Source organism: Bos grunniens, chromosome 8, assembly GCF_055505025.1.
Source record: "Bos grunniens cultivar Pamir isolate PY7600 chromosome 8, Bosgru_T2T1.0, whole genome shotgun sequence".
Lineage (NCBI taxonomy): Eukaryota > Metazoa > Chordata > Mammalia > Artiodactyla > Bovidae > Bos > Bos grunniens.
In genome coordinates this window covers 6,280,392-6,294,315 of record NC_141172.1, presented here as the reverse complement: position 1 = coordinate 6,294,315, position 13,924 = coordinate 6,280,392, and the positions used below count along the sequence as shown (strand labels likewise).

Here is a 13,924-nt window from a genome sequence, read left to right as displayed (position 1 = left end):
AGCTCTGTGTATGTTATAAATAGACATTTGTCTGCCATACAGTTTGCAAATCTTTTCCCCAATCTATTGCTCATCTACTGATTTGATGCTTAGTACCTTTAGCATTTGTGAATTTGCCTTTTTGTTATGAATATGTCTTTATATTCTCTCGTAGTTTCCAGCTAGTCTATCTTGGTTCATTGTTATCTCCAGCTCTGAATCATATGTTGTTGTTCAGTCACTAAGTCGCATCTATTTCTTTTGCAACCTCATGGACTGTAGCCTTCCAGGTTCTTCTGTCCATTGGAATTCCCAGGCAAGAATACTGGACTGGGTTGCCATTTCCTTCTTCAGGGGATCTTCCTGATCCAGGGATCAAACCTGCATCTCCTGTGGCTCCTGCATTGGCAGGTGGATTCTTTACCACTGAGCCACCAGGGAAGCCTGGGTCATACATATTAGACTCCTAATTGTTCTTCCAAATTTTTAATTTAAAAAAATTTTTAATATTTTTTTCAGTATACCCGGAACTTATTTTTAATGTGGTGTGAGATTGGGGTGCAGTTGCACTTTCTTCTAAGTAGATAGATATCTTCTCAATACCTTTTATTAAAATAAACCCTCAGCTCTGCACTGAATTAAAATGCCACATTTCCATATGTACTGGACTCTGTTTGCATGCTTATTGTTATGTTTCACTGGTGAGACATCTGTTCTTATACCACTTACATGCTATTTTGATTATACTCTCCTTTTTCATAATTTTAAAGCTGGTATAAAACTTTATTTGGTCTTAGAAACTTTCAGATAATTTTATCCAATTAAAAAATCATACTTATTATTGAAAGTACTTTTAATGTCTGTTGGGAACAAGAAATAAGCCATAATCAAGAAAGAGAAGAAATGAAAATAATTACAAAACAGTATGATGTAAACCTTCATTGCAATGAATTTGAAAAGTAAAGGAAATCAAAGACCTCTTATAAATCATATAAATTATCAAAATGGTGTAAGAAGGAGGAAAAATAGCAAGAGACAAATTCCTGTAGAAGAAATTGGAAATTTATTTAAAGATCTATTATTTAAAATCCCAGGAACAGAGGACTTACCAGCTGAGTTCCATTTAGCCTTTAAAGAACAGATAGCCCCAATGTTATTAAATTACTCAAGATTATAGGAAAAAAGATGAGCGCCCTGGTATGTTAGGAAGCCAGCATCATCTTAATTCCTCATAGACTAATCACACTTGGGAATATAGATTTTCATTCAAAATAAAATATTAACAAATAGGATCTAACCATGAATCAAAAAGACTAATGTACTGTAACCTAATAGCTTTTACTCCAGAATGCAAGGATATTTCAATAGAAAAAAATTTATCAAGATAATTCATTACATCAACAAATTAAAGAAGAGAAATTACTGTGTTAATAGATGTTAAATAGGCACCTGGTAAAATTCAGCAGCCCTTCCAAGTACAAACCTACTATCCCTTATCCAAGATATGGGTCCCTAAAGATCTCTGAAAACTGAAACGGTGACCTGTCACTTTGGCGCTATATTTCATTTGATGTTAAAGGTGATCTAAACCAACAAAAGAGACTACTTAAATACAAGTAAATACAAAAAAGGGGTTTTGCTGGTGGCTCAGCGGTATATAACCCGCCTGTAATGCAGAAGACCCAGGTTCAATCCCTGGGTCGGGAAGATCCCCTGAAAGAGGGCATGGCAACCCACTCCAGTATTCCTGCCTGGAGAATCCTATGGACAGAGGAGCCTGGCTACAGTCCATAGCATCACAGAGAGTCAGACATGACTGAAGCAACTGAGCACGCACACCACAAATACAAGGAAAAAAGTGTTATTCTTTAACAACGTGAATTATCAGAACTGTTTTCATTATTAGTAACTAAAACTAATTAGTAATTAGTTTACATTGTTATTACTACTAATAATTAGTAATTATTATAGTACTAATAAAATTAGTACTATATTACTCACATAGTTTACAATGTTCTGTATGAGAAATATACTAAAAAACAATACTTGTGGGTTATTTGTTACTATGGTTCTGTATCCATTATTCACAATTATTATAGTCTTTTCTGATTTCAAGATGATTTTGAAGAGAAATAATACGAGGCGTGTGCTTTTTAACTCTGAAAGAAATGCTTTACGGTGTTACTTTGAGTCTAAGAGGCTGCTGCTCAGAGGGCTAGCATTTATGTATCACTAAGAGAGAGGGGGAGATGCTGCTAATTACCCATGAATCATCATTAACTATAAGGCGCTGAGATGCGGGAAAGGGGTGCACGATGTATATATCCTATGGCAGTCAGGAACCCCGTCATCCACACACCCTCCAGACAACAGCCCTTTCCTCCGTAAGCACCTGCCTGGTGGGGGCGGGCCAGCGTGAGCTGGAGCGTGGTGGTCTAGGGTCAGCCCAAGCTCCAAAACTGGCTCTGTGTGTCTGACCAGGAACCAGCTATTTACCAGCTCAGACCTCCCACTTGCACTCATTTTGGAGATCTGAAGGATGATATGAGATAGGTACAGTTGTTGGCAAGAGTAAGCTCTCCCCGAACAGCTGCCCCTGGAGTGAGGGTGCTGATGACATGGTGGGGATGCTGGGGCCTTCCCCACATCTGTCACTGAAGTCTCTTTATTCAATAAAAATCTCAATCATATTCCATTCGCCTCTAGAGAACTTTCCCAGGTATTACTGAGAAGTTGACCTTGGGTGCCTGTGCTCTCACTGTGCTGTGAATTACAGCATCTCATCTGAAAACCTGAGCTGGAAAGAACCTCAGAATGTTCTCATGGTCCACGAGAGGGGATGTGATCTTCCCAAGTTAAGACTGAAACCCAGACCACCAGATGCGTTGGTCACCTCTTTCTAGATAGCGAGGCTCCTGTCCCCAGGGCCTGGGATCCACCCCAGCAGGTTTCGGGCACTTTCCTCAGACCAGACCATCTCTGAGTCCTAAACCCAGGCGTCTCTCCTCTCTGGGCCACCTCTTCTGGCTCTTGGAAAAAGATGCAGACAAGCTTAGCCCGCCCAAACCCCTTCTGAACTCATGTTCTGACTTTGACATTCACACTCCCCACTACTGCCTCTCTACCTTTGTAATCGGCCACCGGAAGGGGTTTGGGGGTTCTCTTGTGCACAGAGGTTCTGAAAACTAACATCGCTGATCTGCTGCGTGCTCTCTGACAGGATGGGAGTGGTGAGCAGCAAAAGGCAGGTCAAGGAGAAGGGTAGGAGTGGATGGAGCCCTGTGAAGACCAGCACTCAGAGCAAAGAGCCCCCACCACTGCCATCCCTGGTGAGTGACCTGGGTGCCCAGTTGGAGAGGGTGGGCGACGGGAGCACAGAGCCTACCTGTGCGGCTCCAGGGCTGTTACCTGTCTCCAGCCAGGGCCAGCACCATCTCTAGATAATTCAGGGCTCCAACAAACAGGCCCCCTCCCACGGCCACCCTGGCTCAAGTCGTGGTGGTGGTATAGTATAAAATTAAGCAGCCAGGTTGTTGAGTCAAAATTTATTAGCTGTGTGCTTCGAAGGAGGTTACTTACCTCCCCTATGCCTCAGTGTCTGCATCTGTAAAATGGGTCCAGTTAGAATGCCTTTCTGATGGGGCTGTGACCATATGCAGTGTATATACAGGTATAGAAGGCACACTGCCTTTAGCACAGGACCAAGCCTGGTAGGCCTACCTGTTAATTCTTAGCCAGTTTTCAATGGGCAAGGGCAGCCTGAAGAGAAAAGGAAATAAAGAAATGTCAACTTGAAAAAAGGAAATTGGGGGAGTCTGGAGCATTTAACAACATCTGCTGCCCCATCCCTGCCCAGAAGCTCCTGGAGATCATTGTCCCCTCTGGTCTGCTCTCAAAGCACCATTTGATGGTACCATCCCCAAAGATGCACTTTTAGACGACTATTCATGTCTCCTCCTGCCTGGCCACCTACCCCTTTTCATTTGGGGCAGCTGGGAGTCATGCCTGGATCCCCCACTCCAGATCTCTCTGCCCCCATCAGCATATCCATCTGGCCATTGCTTTATTCTGACAGTGACCTGAGGTGGTTGGGGGAGAGGGGATTGCGAATCCCATTTTCTAGAGAAATCTTCTCCATCTATGTCCCAATTTAGTGCAGGGCTTGGCAAATAACGAAATGTTTGTTGAATGAACGATTGATTCACTGGGCAAACTCTGACTTAAATTGAGTTTGTTACTTGCTAATAAGTATTAGAGTTTGGAATGCTTTTAACTTTTTTTAAAAAGTCACATAATATATATTAATTATGGAAAAAAATTATAAATACTCATTTGTCCCACTGCCCAATGATACCAGGATTTTTCACTTCAGAGCTCCTGCCTCCAGGCCCCTTTCCTGTATGTTACTTATGTGTTTATATTTTCAACGGAACCATGCGATACATGCCGTTTTGCAAAATGCTACTTCAAAATTGTGTTCAATAAATATAGAATACAAAAGGAATATGTGTAACACATACATCAAGTTGAAACTAAGAACAAAATGAACACCCAGCACAGCACCCCCTCATCCTCAGAAGCAGAAAGTGACCAGTTGAGACCGTCTGCTGCCCCCAGTCCATCATCGTCACCTCGGGGCTCACTGACCTGAGTGTTTATCATTTCTCAGCTTCACTTTTTCGGTGTGATCACATATGTACGCATTTCTGTATACTATTCAGTTTGATTTTGCCCTTTGAATCAGATGGCACATATTCGTCGAGACGTGGGATCTTTTTTTTTTTTAATGTTTATTTATTGGTTTATTTTTGGCTGTGCTGGGTCTTTGCTGCTGCTCAGGCTCTTCCCTAGTTGTCGTGCACGAGCTTCTCACGGTGGTGACCTCTCTTTTCTCAGAGCACGGGTCCTAGGGCACGCGGGCTCCGTAGTTGTAGCATTCAGGCTTAACTGCTCCTCGGCATGTGGGCTCTTCCCAGATCAGGAATCGAACCCGCGCCTCCTGCACTGGCAGATGAATTCTTTACCACTGAGCCACTAGGGAGGCCTGGAGACCTGAGTTTCTGATCTCTGTTACATATGTGGGTTTTATCCACGTGAATGTGCAGGACTGTAGCCGCAAACTCCTAGAGCTGTCCAGAATTTCATTGCATGACTTCCCAGCCAGTTTGTCTATTTGTCTGTCTTTGGTCAAAGAGTGATTTCCACACTTCAACAATTTTTATTTAATTTTTTGGGGGGCTAGGAGCATTTCTGTATAACACTTTCTGGGAATACATTCACTGAATTTTAGCGAAATATGCTTTTTAAATAATTTCCCTCGAGAACAAATACTCTTTTGCAACTTCATCTTTTAAAGCAGAGCCAGGCTTATACCCTGGCTGGTGATCCAGTTCCCCACCCCCAATTCCACAGCTGCTTCTTACGAAGTTGGGGCATCCCCATGTACTCCTCCTCCAACCCTGTGTGTGGTCTGGCAGACGGTGGGGGGTGGGTAGTGGGGATTGGTGCTGGCACCTGGAGAGTTTCAGCAGCTCATATAGAATTTAACTGTGCAGCTCGGGCTCCCCCAGACCCTCCAGCTGGCAGCCTCGCCCCACAGGGCCCCACCCAGACCTCAGGGTGTGAACTAATATAGAGCGCCTGCATTTCCGCTCTAGGTTGTGTTTAACCACCTGACTCCCCCACCTCCTGACACCACGCACCCAGATCAAGGTAAGAAGGGGCTGCAGCTGAGCGCCCCCTGGCCACGTCCTCTGGGCCCCGGCTTCGTGAGGCTGGACCAGGGGCTAAGGCGGGAGCCGCTGCCTGGAGAAGACAAGCCCTCGAGGGAGAAGTCTGGAGGGAGGCTGAGTGAGGTGCCCCAGGTTTCACCTGTCAAAGGGGATCTCTCCAGGAGTCTAAGCACCAGCTCCTTCAGTATCTGAGCCTCAGTCTTTGCAAAAGACTTTACAAACTATAAATGAACAGCAAAAGAGTTACCGCAAATACAGACAGCATCATCAAACCCAGGCTTTCAGAGATTCCAGCACCCAGCTTCCAAGGGTGAAAGCCGATGTTCTGCCTCCCAGCCCCTGCTCTGTCCCACACATGGAAGCACCATCTTGTTTCCCAACCCACTTTTAAAGGCCCCCCACCAACCTTCTAACCACCCCCAGCCTCCACTTCACTCTGATGGGAGGGACTGCGGAGATGACATAATGAATGACCTTGGCCGTCCTGCGTCAGAAGCTCAGACTCGGGCAGGGGGCTCATGGGGTGGGGCTTCCAGGAGTGCTTCACCGCAGCATCCTCATCACCCACCTGCACCCAGCACCTGGGGTCCTCAGGCTTCAGGCAGTCACACCACTGCACCAAGCAATCAACCCAGAGCCCAGCTCTGCCCCAGGACTGCGGAGGATGCCAAACTAATTATGACATGGCCCTTCCCCTGAAGTTGCTCAGAGTCTGTCTACTCAGAAGAGCTGGAGCCCAGTTAGGGGCCTCGCCTGGTGCCTGGAGTTTCTTATCCTGCTGAGGACACGATGAATCACCATTGTGGGGTGGGGGGTGTGGGTCCTTCACTTCCTGCTGGGGATTTCGAACCTCCAGGAAGAAAGCTCAGGGGAAGGAAATAAACCAACAGCCTTCAGCACATGTATTCCAGCCCCTCCTTCCCGGCAGAGGGGGTGAATAGCCAGGCTTTGGTGACAAAGCTGAATCATCTACTCCCAGGGAAGATAAGTGGTCTCCAGATGACCTTTTCCTGGAGGGGTCTTGGCTCCCCAGAGCTGTGCAGAGAAGTAGTGGTCCCTGGAAAAACGCTAAGCCAAGCTCCGGAGCCCCCTCCCCACCTCTGTTGTGGGACCACCAGCTTGTCTGGGTACTGTCAGGCTGAGCACTGTGACCAAGCCCTGGGCACAGTCACAGGTCAAAGTTACAGCTGTCGTGTTCTGAGACCACTACTCCCCTTGGAGCAGAGGCGGGGAGGGCAGGAGGGGAGGCTCACGGCCCACAAGGTGCTGAGAGATCTGCCCACGCTGGTCCCAGACTTAGGTCTGCAGCTCTCAGGTCCACAGAGCTCATCTCCCTAGACCCCTGGGACTCTCCCAGCCCCTACCACGGCTCTCGCGGCCATGTCTAACCTGTTCCCTTTAGAGAATCACTTCGTGGTGGCCCTGTATGACTATAAGGCCATGAACGACCGGGACCTGCAGATGCTGAAGGGGGAGAAGCTGCAGATCCTGAAGGAGTAAGTGTCCAGGACACCATCCCCATCCCTGCAGGACCCCCTCCCCTCTCCCCACCCTGACACCCCACAGCTGCCTCCTGAATATCTTCTCCAGCCCAGTCACCCAGCACTTTCTTAAACTTGACCCAATCACCTTTCCTCCACGTACTTTTAAAACGTCTTTCTGGTGAGATGGCTCCTATTCACTACCTCCTGCTCTGCTGTCAAAATCCTGTCCTTCCTTCAAAACCCACCTCTAATGTCACCTCCTCCATGCAGCCCTCCTGACACCCACAGTGCTTGCCTGACTGCTCCATCACAGCTCTGGGTTAGAGTCAGTTGTGTCCAGAATTAACCAGGGTTTCTTCTCAGAAACTCCTCCAAAGTCTATACTCTGCTTCAAACATCGTGCTTGTCCTGTGGAACCTGGATGCTGCTTTTGTTCTCGAAGTTCTATGAGGGCCTCCAGCCAAGAGCAGAATGGCTCTTGGTTCGTCCTTTCTTAGCAGCCCTTCTTGTTTCTGTCTTTCCCATCCAGTACAAACTTACTCCCTAAACTCTAAAAGTGTCCCATTTATCGAGAGGAGGCTGCTCACTAGAAGACTGGGCCCCTCTTGGGTGAATCAGGCTGTGTAGATGAACCTCCCCTGGAGGCCGTATTATCCCCTTCTTCCCTGGAAGGAAGCTTGCAAGTTGGAAATGACCCAGACACCTCAGGGACTGAGCCACTGGCCCCGTCCCTTCTCCCTACCCGACTCTGCCTCTCGAATTTTCTGCCTGAGATGCTGCTGTGGGCTGTGAGCTACCCAGGGAGAGGCCCTTGAGAGTCACTACCCATTCTGTTTTTCCTTTCTTCCTAGAACTGGAGACTGGTGGTTGGCCAAGTCTCTCATCACAGGAAGAGAAGGCTACGTGCCCAGCAACTTTGTGGCCCGGGTAGAGACCCTGGAAGTGGAAAAGTAGGTGGACAGACAGCCCCACAGGTGTGCTGGCTGCTTCTGTTCCAGGCAGGACGGAGCCAGAAAGCAGCTAAAAAGCAGAGCAGGGTGTGAACCCGGCAGAGAGGGCACAGGACTAGGGTGGGGACTCGGAGTTGCTGGGAAAGGCTTGTCTAAAATCCCAGACAATGTTTAAACGTCTGTGTGACACCAAGGACACCAGGGAGCCTACACAGTCCTCCCATCTGTAAAATAAGAGCTGCCCATTTCCTGGCTAACCTGATAGGGACGCCCTTAACCAGCCAGCCTCCTCCCCTGCCTCCAGGGGGCAGCACTCAGGGCTCACACCTGGGGGAACTCAGAGGATGGGGGCCTTACAGGAGAGCCTGTACAGAATCCTCATCACTCACAGCACACGGCACCAGCCACAGCCTCAGGCATTACAGCCCTGAACAACCAGAGCCAGAGCCCGGCTCTGCCCAGGACTGGGGAGGACGCCAAACCAACAGTGACACGGCCCCTCCCCTGAAGGAGCTCAGAGTCTGTCAAATTCAGAGCTGGAACAGGTTAGCAGCCTCGCCTGGTGTGCCTGTCCAGTGATGCTCACCCTCGGGAGGGCTTCTTGCCCAGCACGCCCAGTCCTGGGCCTTTCCTTGGACCAGAGGGAGGCTAGGGCAGGTCCACCTCAACCAGCCACGCTCAAGGAGCACTGGAGACCAACCCCAAGGAGGGTGGGCTGTAGGCGAAGGTATCGGGTGCATTTACCCAGAGCGAAATTAACAAAGGGCACCAAACACCATTCTCATTTCTTGTCAAGGAAACACCATGTCCATTGCTGACAGGAGGAAAAGGGACTGAGGGAATTTCATGTATCAAGACACGGGGGTTCAGCTCAGGGTCAAGTTGGCAACAGGAACACATTGTATCTCAAGGGGGAAGGGACTTGGGTGACAAGATCCCCAGGACCATGGCCACTCTCAGCTCTGCCTGCCTTTGTGCTTTTCCTTTCCAGGTGGTTCTTTAGATCAATTTGCCGGAGAGATGCCGAGAGGCAGCTTCTGGCTCCAGTCAATAAGGCTGGCGCCTTTCTTATTAGAGAGAGTGAAACCAGCAAAGGTAAGCCTGGGGCCTGCTGCCCTCACCATGCAGCCGGGGACCCCCACCTATGGCCTTCCTTCTGGGAGTTGGGTGGGGGTCAGGGGAGGTGCCAGCCAGGAGGATCTGATAGCTTCCACCTGGGTGTCCCCGCCACATCAGGCCAGCCAGGACAGCCCATGAGTATCCAGTATTTGAGGCTGTGCACACAGACAGCTCTCCCAAGACCTGGCTAGAAATGCACCCAACACGGGTGGGGGATTGGAGAGGGAGTTAGACAGCTGCTCCAGCCACTGCGGGCCGGTCTCACACTGCCTGGGCCAGCGGGAGCGCTGAGGCTGGTGGGGGGCAGAAAGGGGGGTGACCCATCTGGAATCAAAGGATTTGAAAGAATCTTTAGAGATCATCTCAGTCAGAGGCTGTGGCTCAGACACTTGCAAGAGCCTGGGAGGCATCGGAAGTTTGGGGCACAGCCTGTGATACAAAAGAAGGGGGTAGTGATCATGAGAACTGCGGGGACTCCTAGATTTAAACCCACTGACCGAGTGGAATGTGTCTGCCGCCACTCTGAGGTCACTGGGTTTTCTCTGTTAGTTTTCTGTCTTTCCTTCTTAAAGTGCTTTTGGCTATCAAGTATAAAACACATCTAAAAAATTGCATAAATTATGAACAAGAGCAGAATTATAACCATAGAGTCATAATAAGTAAACATCTGTGTAACTACAAGAGCAAGAATATTCCAGATGCCCAGAGCCCCTCTCACTGCCCCACCGGTACCCCTTCCTGATTCACCTTTCACCCCCAGAGGAGCCACCGCTATCCTGACTTTGATGGAAGCCCTTCCTTGCCTTTCTTTATAGTTTTACCACGCATGTTTTGCCTGTTTTTCACCTTTATTATACAAATGGGATCAAGCCATTTTAGTCTTTGTGTCTTATTCCTTTCACTCAACATTGTAAAATTCTGTATTTGTTTGCTAGGCCTTCTGTAGTAAAGTACGAGAAACTGAGAGGCTTAAACAGCAGACCCGTGCTTTCCCACAGTTCCAGAGGCCAGGAATCTAAGGTCAAGCTGTCCACAGGGTTGGTTTCCCTTGAGGCCTCTCTCCCTGGCTTGTAGGTGGCCGACTTCTCCCTGTATCCTTATGTGGTCATCCCTCTGCATATGTCTGCGTCCTCATCCCCTCTTATAAAGTCACCAGTTGCGTGGATCAGGACCCACCTCAATAATGTAACCGCCCCTTTAAAGACCCTATTTCCAAAGATAGTCACATCACTGGGGTATAGGACACAAGCACAGGAATTAGCAGGGATGGGGGGACACAGTTCCATCCATCACAGATGCATTTGCATGGCCGAGGCAACAGCAATAATCTGTTGACTTTGACAGCTAAACAGAATCCAGGATATGAATATTCCATAAGCTCTTTCTCCATACTGGTAGCATTGGGCTTGTTTCCAGTTTGGGGCTGTTATGAAGGTACTGCTGTGAACCTTGAGGCATATGCTTCCTAGTGGGTTTGCCTCTAGCCTTCCATCTTTGAGATACTGGGCCGGTATCCCCATTTGAAAGATGGGGAAACTGAGGGAAGAAGTGACTCGCTCTAGACCAACAGTGAAGACGCATCAGGGCCCAATCATCTGAGAGGCTCTGAAAGTTTTCACAAGCTCTAAAATGTGTCAAACAGACCTAACACTGGGCAGATGGAGGAGAACTTCCCAAACAGAGTGAAGATGACTAGATGTTTTGTTTGCTGTAGAATATCTCAAACACATACACAAGTAAAGCAAATAGTAAACGGAACCCCTGTACTCAACACCCAGCTTCAACAATAATCAACCCAGATAATCTGATTTCATGTACATCCCCAGCCCTATTACTGTGAAGCAAATGCCAGACATTACGTCATTTCACCAGGAAATGATGTTTTAATGGCTGCCTGTTGCTAAGGGGCCCTCTGGAGGGAAAGCCACCCCAGCCTCAGTGTGAAGGAGGAAAGGATCTCTAAAGGTGAGGTGTCTCTTCCTGTCCTTGCCCCCCACCCCACAGCTAGTCCAGGCTGGGATTGGCCAGTTGGAGCAGGGGCTAGAAGACCCCTCGCCAAGTATACAGCACCTCTATACACATGCGCACACGCTCCGCAGAAATCCAAAGCCTCTTCAGGTGGGAAGGAACACTGCTCTCAGAAGGCGGGCAGCGAGTTCTAACCTAAGAGGTCTCCAGAACATCCCTTAGCCTCTCGAGACTAATTTTATTGATATGCTTGTTAGAACTGACCAGTTTCCCAGTTCAAGGACAGGTGGCCTTTACGAAAATATCAGTCTCTGGGAGCCCAGCCCCGCACCCCAGAGCATTCCAGCCACAGGGTGGAGGCAGGGCAGGGGATCCAGATATTGTGAACAGGAAGGATTGAGACCCGTCTTAAGAAGAAGGAATGCCAAATTGTAAAAAGATGTTAGGGACAGGCCCTGAGAGGAGCCCACACAGCAGAGAGGCCCTAAATAAGAGCTCCCGTGGCACTGGAGGAAGAGACTCGGGCCTCCTTGGCTGATCTGGAGGCATCACAAGCAGGGAACAGCAGAGGGAATGGAGAAGATAGCTCTTTTCCTCACTACGGTGGTGCGTGGATGAATGTGCTCACTAGCGCCACTCTCTGGTTCCTGTGATACCCGAGCTTGCTGCACTCGCCAGCGGCGAAGTTGGGAAGACACTTTGCAGCGTGCAGGTTGGGCTGAGGTAGGATACGAGGGGCGGGCTGTGTCAGCGGCAGGGCACGCCACAGGACGCGCGGCCTCTCCACATCCTTTTGCAGGTGGGCGATGAGAGAGGCGCAATGGCCAAGGTAGGGGAGAAGGGATGTGAGATGGGGTGATAGTCTGAAAAGGGAGGAAAGACGCCTGAAGACAAACAGCGCAGGGCAAAAATCAAGCGCCCACGCCCAGGACAAGAGGTGTTCGAGCCTGACACCTGGTGGCGGAGGGTGGTACTGCCTGAGGTAGGCGCGCCTTTAGTACGGTCACGGGAGCCCCCAAGCCAACCACTTATCAGCCAAGGGCCCTGGGGCAAGCGACATCCCCCTTCTGGGCCTCAGGTTTCTCATTTAGCAAATAAAAGTGGAAGTATGTGGCACCCAGAGAGCTGAACAGAGGCGCCTTATAAAAATATCAAGTTCATGGAAAATTTCCCAGCTGGAAACTCTTGCCTCCTAAATTGCTCTTAACCCTTGGCATCTGCAACCTCCGACCGCAGGAAACATTAACCTAGAAAACAGAATACGTAGATGTGTGTATGGATTTGAACAGAAGCCCTGGGTTGTGTCTTATTATGCTCTTCCCCAGGGACAGGAGTGCTTCCGGTTGTAATTTGCTATTGCATGCATTGGAGAAGGAAATGGCAACCCACTCCAGTGTTCTTGCCTTGAGAATCCCGGGAAGGGAGAGCCTGGTGGGCTGCCGTCTATGGGGTCGCACAGAGTCGTACACGACTGAAGTGACTTGGCAGCATTGCATGTGGGGCAGAGTCAATCTTTAAACGGAATGAAGGAATGAATGTGTGAGTCAATCTCCTAGTTCCTCCAAAAAACTCTGTATTTCTCAATATTCCAGGGCAAAGGGTCCTCAAGTCACAGGTGCCCAAGTAGGGGAACAGCCTGATGGCTAAGAGAGCATTCTGCATGCTCCAGAGTTCTGGAGCAGTATTAGGAGGCTTGAGGAGGAATGCCAAGGACAGAGTTAGAATGAGCTGAGAGGAAAGGCTTCCAGGAGGGTGGAGGGTGAGACAAAGAAAAAGGTAACTGATGATGGTCAAAATGGAAAGCAGAATTGGGGGAACTTACCTGCAATGCAGGAGACCTGGGTTTGATCTCTGGGTCAGGAAGATCCCCTGGAGAAGGGAACGGCTACCTACTCCAGTATTCTTGCCTGAAGAATTTCATGGACAGAGCAGCCTGGAGGGCTACAATCCATGGGGTCTCAAAAGAGCTGGACACGACTGAGCAACTAACAGCACTTTTCCAAGGCCTTGAAATGAAGCCCCAAATCCAAATCCTGATTTTCCCTCGTTGTGTCTTACTTCTCATGGTGTGTCTTTGTTAACTCTCTAGGTGCCTTTTCTCTGTCTGTGAAGGATGTGACCACGCAGGGGGAGGTGATCAAACACTATAAGATCCGCTCCCTGGACGAAGGCGGCTATTACATCTCCCCCCGGAGCACCTTCCCCACTCTGCAGGCTCTGGTGCAGCACTATACTAGTAAGAGGGGGGCATCTGATAGAGGGCTGGGCTGCGCCAGAGGAGCCCTCGTGTCCCTCCGTCACTGAGTTCTCAAGATCGCATGAACCAGTGGTGCTGTTTTGGTGGAGGGGTGGAGGATTATCCCAAGGCTGGACCTGAGGTGTTAACTGTCAACATAATGATTCCCTGTCTGTCTCCCTGATCCTCTATGTTGGCTGTGACCACATGGAGAATAGCAAGTATTTTCACTCTTAGAGACAGCAGGACAATGATATCATGCTTATTTTATGTAAAACAAATGCAGAGAGCTGAGTGTGTGTGTGTGTGTGTGCACTTGTGCACATTGAACTTGGGGTGGATGTGGGGCTGTCAAGAAGGAGCAGGGACATAGCTGGGAATGATACAGCTCTCATGATCTGTATGGTCTCCACAGATCTGTCTATGCTTGTGACCTCCAGCTCATCTCTTCTTTCC

At 48.9% G+C, this 13,924-nt stretch overlaps 1 protein-coding gene across 4 annotated transcripts in view; it reads left to right on the top strand.

Moving 5' to 3' along the window:
- BLK (BLK proto-oncogene, Src family tyrosine kinase) overlaps nucleotides 1-13,924 on the top strand; it is a 51,954-nt gene that overhangs the window by 30,272 nt on the left and 7,758 nt on the right. For all 4 annotated transcript variants that reach the window (XM_086414742.1, XM_086414744.1, XM_086414741.1 and 1 more), the window contains exons 2-7: nucleotides 3,200-3,308; nucleotides 5,637-5,691; nucleotides 7,114-7,207; nucleotides 8,047-8,145; nucleotides 9,137-9,240; nucleotides 13,322-13,468. In XM_086414742.1, the coding sequence (XP_086270868.1) occupies nucleotides 3,201-3,308; nucleotides 5,637-5,691; nucleotides 7,114-7,207; nucleotides 8,047-8,145; nucleotides 9,137-9,240; nucleotides 13,322-13,468 (607 nt within the window). In that variant the 5' untranslated portion in view covers nucleotide 3,200. The remainder of the gene's footprint in view (nucleotides 1-3,199; nucleotides 3,309-5,636; nucleotides 5,692-7,113; nucleotides 7,208-8,046; nucleotides 8,146-9,136; nucleotides 9,241-13,321; nucleotides 13,469-13,924) is intronic.